The 6,738-nt window shown below is 45.9% G+C and overlaps 1 protein-coding gene across 1 annotated transcript; it reads left to right on the top strand.

Moving 5' to 3' along the window:
• The first annotated feature begins 1,200 nt into the window (after positions 1-1,200).
• Positions 1,201-2,666, top strand: LOC132181606 (uncharacterized). Its single transcript, XM_059594853.1, has 2 exons — positions 1,201-1,326; positions 1,377-2,666. Exons 1-2 carry the CDS (start codon positions 1,201-1,203, stop codon positions 2,664-2,666), a joined length of 1,416 nt encoding a protein of 471 aa, XP_059450836.1.
• The last annotated feature ends 4,072 nt before the right edge of the window (positions 2,667-6,738 follow it).

The following is a 6,738-nucleotide window of genomic DNA, read 5'->3' as shown; positions in this document are numbered from 1 at the left end:
AATGCATCTCTCAAGAAGGCTTCGGATCCGACTCCTATTATAATTGGTATAGTAGGAGGCAATGGCCGAAATGAACCAAAAGGAGCACCTGCTGAGCCATTGGAAGAAGTGGAGGTTAGTCAAGGCAAAGTTTTGAAGATTGGGATACAGATAAGTCCCACAGTCCGAGACGGTCTCGTTGCCTTCCTGCAACGAAACTTAGAAGTTTTCGCATGGACTCATGAAGATATGCCAGGAATCAGCCCTGAAAACATTCTCCACCAACTCAACGTGGACCCAAGCATGAAGCCGGTGAAGTAAAAGAGAAAGAAGTTCGCTCCCGAGCGGAATATGGCAATAGCTGAGGAAGTAGAGAAGCTTCTCAAGGCCCAATTCATTGAGGAGGTTTATTATCCTGATTGGTTAGCCAATGTAGTATTGGTCAAAAAATCCAATGGAAAATGAAGGATGTGCGTGGATTTCACTGACCACAATAAAGCTTGCCCAAAAGACAGCTTTCCGTTACCTCGCATCGATGCATTGGTGGACTCAACAGCTGGGTATGGCTTACTCAGTTTCATGGACGCCTTCTCTGGTTACAACCTAATATACATGCATCCAGAAGATCGTGTGAAAATTGCGATCAAAACTGACCGAGGCCTGTACTGTTACAAAGTCATGCCCTTCGGTTTAAAGAATGCAGGGGCAACATACCAGAGGCTGGTAAACAAGATGTTCCGAGACCAAATCAGACGCAATATGGAAGTATACGTCGATGACATACTAGTCAAGAGTGTGCTGCCATAGGACCATATAACCGACTTGCAAGAGACGTTTGCAACCTTGAAGAAATACGGGATGAAGTTGAATCCCTCAAAGTGTGCATTCGGAGTTGCATCAGGAAAGTTCCTCGATTAAATGGTATCGAACCGAGGAATAGAAGCTAATCCTGAAAAGATACAAGCTGTCTTGGATATGCAGTCTCCGAGAAACTTGAAGCAGCTCCAGCAGTTGACAGGAAGGATAGCGGCACTAAATCGGTTCATTTCACGATCGACCGATAAGTGTCTTATGTTTTTCAAAGTCTTGCGAAAGGCCTTTGAATGGACGGACGAATGCGAAGAAGCCTTTGGATAGCTAAAGAGGTATCTAGCAAGCTCGCCTTTGCTAAGTCAGATGATACCTGGAGAAATATTGTATTTGTATCTAGCTGTGTCTCCCATGGCTGTGAGTGCGGCATTGATCCGAGAAGAGGAAGGAGTTCAGAAACCTGTATATTTTATTAGTAGAGCTTTGAGAGGAGCAGAAGAAAGATACCCTCAGGTGGAGAAACTGGCTTTTGTGTTGGTCATAGCATCTAGGAAACTTTGACCTTACTTCCAAGCTCATACTATTAGAGTGTTGCTGAATACCCTTTGAAGAAAGTACTACGAAGGCTAGATCTGTCGGGAATATTAGCTAACTGGGCTATTGAGCTGGGAGAATTCGACATTGAGTTTCTTCCTCGGAATTCTCTCAAGGGCCAGGCACTGGTTGATTTTCTGGCAGAATTCACTAATTTGCCAGACGTCACCAGCTGGCCAAGTGATGAAACTTGGGTAGTTTATGTAGATGGATCATCTACGAAGAAGCATGGTGGAGCTGGGATAGTAATGATTACTCTCGATGGGGAAGAATTGTGTAGTTCATTGAAGTTGATGTTCAAGACCACAAATAACGAGGCCGAGTATGAGGCAGTTTTGGTAGGATTCGGTTTAGCTCTTGAAATGGGAGCCAAATTTGTGGAAATACGGAGTGACTCCCAGGTCGTCGTAGGGCACATCCGAGATGAATTTGAAGCCAAGGGAGACAAGATGAAGTTATACTTATCTAAAGTGCAAGATTTGCAAACATTATTCAATAAATTTAGCATTATGAAAATTCCGAGGCCAGAAAATGAGAGAGCAGACCAATTGGCCCGAATAACCTCAACAGCCAGTGAAGAGATTGAAGCTGAGACTCCTATCCAAATTCTTCTACAGTCATCAATTACCGAGACGGTGTCGGTCTCGACAGCCGAGACCATACCTGATTGGCAACTAGAAATTGTGGAATACCTGGAAAGAGGAGTACTTCCCTCCGATAAAAAGCTTGCTACCCGATTGAAGATAAGAGCAGGAAGGTTTACAATGGTAAATGGAATCCTTTACAAGAGGAGTTTCATGTTGCCACTCTTAAAGTGCGTTTCAAAAGAAGAAGGGAACTATATCCTTAGAGAAATCCATGAAGGGATTTGCGGAAGCCATGCTGGAGCTAGAATGCTGGCACATAAAGCAATCCGAGCGGGTTTTTATTGGCCCAACATGAACAGGGACTCGGCAGGATTAGTCAAAAATTGTGACAAGTGCCAGCGTTTCGCTAATATAACTCATAAACCTCTTGAAGACCTGAGTGCAATCTTTTCACCTTGGCCCTTCTCTCAATGGGGGGTAAATATCGTGGGACCATTGCCTCGGAGCAGGGGAGGTCTACGGTTTACCGTTGTTGCCGTGGATTATTTCACCAAGTGGGCAGAGGTTAAAGCCTTAGTGAATATCACAGCTAAGGCAATAAAGCCATTTTTATGGAAGAACATCATATGCCGGTATGGCATTCCCCATACTTTTGTCACAGATAATAGCAAGCAGTTTGACTGCGACTCATTCTGAGCCTGGTGTGCCCAACTACGAATAAGGAACTATTACTCGTCTCCAGGGCACCCCCAGGCAAATGGGCAGGTAGAGGCTACCAACAAAACAATTTTTAAGATCTTGAAGATGAAGCTGGATGATCGGAAAGGAAATTGGGCAGAAGACCTTCCAGAAGTATTATGGGCATACCGAACAACCAAGAGAATTCCAACTGCAAAGACACCATATACCTTAGCATTTGGAACTGAGGCAGTTATTCCAGCCGAGGTAGGCTCGGGCAGCTATCATGTAGAAGCCTTCCAATCTGAGACCAATAACGAGGGTTTACAGTTACACTTGGACTTACTACAAGAAAAGCGGGATCAAGCCCAGGTGACTATGGTAGCATACCAAGCAAGAGTAACCTGGTATTTCAACAGGAAGGTCAAGCCTTGGAGTTTTAAAGTTGGAGATATAGTCCTACGTAAAGCTACTTTGGCGACCAAGGACCCAGTTGAGGGAAAGCTGGCTCCTAATTGGGAAGGACCTTATAGGGTGATTGAGTGCAAAAGAGCAGGAGCATACCACCTAGAAGACTTCGAAGGTAAGGCTCTTCCGAGGCCTTGGAATGCTGAACACCTCAAAAAGTACTATGTCTAAATGATGTGAATTCTTTGTCATTTCATTATTATTTTCATTTTAATGAATAAAAGTATCTCGGAGTTATGCAGCATAAAGTTCGTATGTACAAATTAAATTATTAGTCTCGGAGAAGACGGCTGAAAAGGCTCTTCCGAGCCCTAAAATGATGCAACCGTAAGGAGCATTCTCTTAACATAACATAACCCAGACTCAAAAAACCTAATAGAACTACCCGAGACCTAACTCGGAATAGCATAACTATGGGCAAGTCTGAGGATAGATCAAAAAACCTAATCAAACTCCCTGAGCCTTAACTCTAGGTAGCAATTAGACTCCCCGAGGCCTAACTCGGGGTAGCAACCAAACTCCTCGAGACTTAACTCGAGGTAGCAATTAAATTCCCTGAGGCCTAACTCGGGGTAGCAGTCAAAATCTCCGAGACCAAACTCGGGGTAGTACAGTTAAAGGATAAGTCAAAAATCTCCGAGACCTGACTCGGAGAAATATAATTGTAAATTTTCTTACTACCTTAAGCAATAAAAAAGCTATTATCTTAAGATTCGTATAAACATGAAAACTCATTTCATTAGAAAGAAACTTGAAATATATACAAGGAACCATTAAAAATGATACATCATTTTGCCTTTGGAGCAAAAACAGGAGTAACATTAGGGGCTTCGAGAGATGCGGACTCGGCAGTGTCGGCCTCGGTAGAGCGGGCATTATTAGGAACAGACTCGGTGCCTTGGTGTTGTTGATCCAAAAAAGGATCGTAGAGACATTATTTTATTCCTGCTGCATTAGGCATTTGTTCTTGGCCTAGGTTTACCAGTTGTGCCATAGCTGCATCCGAACAAGGGATGTCCTTGACTTTCACCTTGTCAAGATCTATCCTCTGAGTCGGGTCCTTAGCCCATGTTTGAAAAGTTTCGAAGCCAAGGATGAGTCCGTCGGCACAGGCAGAATTCCGAACCCATGAGGCAAAGGACAGCTGATGTAAATAATCGGCAGCTTGGGTCTTAACCTCCTTCAGCTGAGCCCTTTCTTGGGCGTACTTTCCCTTAAAGAATTTGAGCTTCTCCTCGGCTACCACTTTGGCTTCATTTGTCTTGGTCACCAAAGCCTTCAAATCTGAGACCTCGTCTTGAGCCAATTTCAGCTGGTCCGAGACCCCTGTATGTGTTTCTTCTAACTGGTTGAAGTCCTCCTTAATAATAGAGTTATCCTCTTGCAAGCGGTTCACTTCAGCTCGGAGGCCTTCAATGTCAGTCAGCAGATCATTAACCTTTGATTCAGCCTTCGCCCGAGCCGCGGCGGCCTCGGAGGTCTCAGCCAGTAATTTAGACTGCTCTTGGCCCGAGATTAGCAGCTCCTCGTCTTGCGTCACAATAACTTTCGTCAGTTCCGCATTCTTGGCTTCCAGTTCAGTGACCTTGTCTTTAAGGCAACATGTCTCAGTAGCCGAGCCCTGTGTTGTCTTCCAAAAATAACCGTACAGTATCAACGACCTCATGAAACTCTGCAACAAAAATTCAGTTAGCATATGCAGAGAAGGGAAAACAAACCAAGGCAAAAATCAAAAAACTTATGACAAGTTGGTTGAAGAGCATTTGCTCAGTCATGCCTTGAGCAGAGGTGTCACGTTCCATGATGAGACCCTCATGAGGAATCAAATCCACTAATGCCTGGAAAGGATTGCCCTTCAGGTCGCCGCCAAATGTAGCAAGGGGTTCGCCGACTGTCTGATCCATCCCCTCTAGTCTCACAAGAGCCTCGGACGAAGAGGAGGTCTCGGCATTTGAAGCAGAGACCTTCTCAGCACCAGGAGCCATCTCGGCAGCAGAGGCCTTTTCGACATTTGAAGGTGTCAGCTGACAAGCCTCGACAAGCTTTGAAGCCTGAACCATACGCTCACCTTCAGCAATGGGTGATAACGGCCTTACTCCTTCCTCTGCGACCGCGGCAGTATGCTTCTTGGTTCCCTCCTGTACCATCCCCACTGAGGCCTCGAAATTCTCCTCTAGCTCTATTTCATCCAAAATATGTTGGATGTTCGAACCAAGAGGTTGGAACGACAGGGACCCAATGGGATAGCATTATCTGCAGCAACTCCCGCTGAGCCGAGAGGTGTAGCGTTCAGCGGCCGAGCCGAGATGGGCTCGTTTGCAAGGAAGGCCTCGACTTCCGTAGCAGATCTCACCATGGGTTCAGGACCCGCCTTTCTCCTAGTAGCCAAAAAGTTAGCAAGTTGGTCTTGCGCTTTTCTTTCAGCCACCTTCTTCGATTTCTTTTTTTCCGGTTGAGGGACCTCAAGGTCCTCAGGCTCGTCAACCAATTTCAAAACCCTGGCTGCCCGAGGAGGAGTGCTAGGCTTTTTGGCCTTGGCATCCATCTTTAGGGGGCCAGTAGTCCGAAAGTGAGGGACCACAAGTGGGGCTGGATCTCCACGTATTTTTAAAGCCCCGCTGGTTTGAAGAGGGATATTTTTCTGCTTGGGCTGTTCAACCATTTTGCCCTTGCCTTTATCAAGACGAGATTTTCGGGGGGTAGTTTCTCGGGTGTTTGCGGCCGGAGGACCCGAGGCGGCAAGACTTGGGTCTCGGACGACCACAGAGGCAAGTCTCTTCCTTTTTCCGCCAGCGCCTCCATCAAGATTTTCAATACCCTTTCCTTCAGAAAATGTCTCCATCAGTTCGGTATAGAACATCAGATTTTCGTGTCTTCGAGCCCATGGTGCAATGTCATCCACACACTTCAGCTCGTCTTCATTGAGAGTCGGTTCCTTGGAAGCATTTCTGGCAGGAACACTCGTCTCCCGTGGCACCCTTGGACCTTTAGCAATTTCAGTGGGGTGAAACTCCCACTGACCAGTGGCGAAAAAATACTTAGCTTTCCACCCGTGATTGCTGGAATACTTGCCATCCATGTGTATAAACTTCCCTCGTTGAGATTGGAAGTTGTACAAGCCCTCGCACTTAGGGTTCTTCTGAAGCCGATAGAACCACAAAAACTCCCGAGCGGAGAGATAATGGCCTGGTCCAAGGGCCATTGGCCAAAGTAAAGTACAAGCATAGAAGACCCTCCATCCGTTAGGCACAATTTGATGCGGGGCCAGATTTATGAGACTCAGCAGCTCTCGCACTACCCTTGGGAAAGGCAATCGGAAACTAGAACAAAACATAGTTTTGTATAAACAGACCTCGTGTGCGTCAGCTCGCACAATGGCACCTACTTGCCCTTCATCGAACCAAAGCTTCACTGATCTGGGAATGAAGCATTCCTCTCGGATTCTAGCCTCGTCTGCTTTAGTTAGTTCCGACCGCCAGCAAGCCGGATAAGTATTGCCGCCGAGACCATCAGAGCCAGATCCTTCATCGCCAAACACAATGTTAAGGAAAGAGAGAGAGAGGAGGAGTAGGCGTTTGGAGAATAAAGAAGAGAAACTAGAATCTTATCAACAGAACAGAAA

The sequence above is a fragment of the Corylus avellana genome, chromosome ca5 (assembly GCF_901000735.1).
Source record: "Corylus avellana chromosome ca5, CavTom2PMs-1.0".
In the NCBI taxonomy this organism is placed as follows: domain Eukaryota; kingdom Viridiplantae; phylum Streptophyta; class Magnoliopsida; order Fagales; family Betulaceae; genus Corylus; species Corylus avellana.
Note: the sequence above shows the minus strand (reverse complement) of the source record. Positions and strands in the feature narration are given on the sequence as shown.

What these genes read in the sequence shown, in the direction of transcription:
- LOC132181606 (XM_059594853.1), top strand. Translation starts at nt 1,201, where the DNA reads ATGGCTGTGAGTGCGGCATTGATCCGAGAAGAGGAAGGAGTTCAGAAA. An exon ending in AGAAACTGGCTTTTGTGTTG is followed by an intron (nt 1,327 to 1,376) that starts GTCATAGCATCT and finishes TCATACTATTAG; the next exon opens with AGTGTTGCTGAATACCCTTT.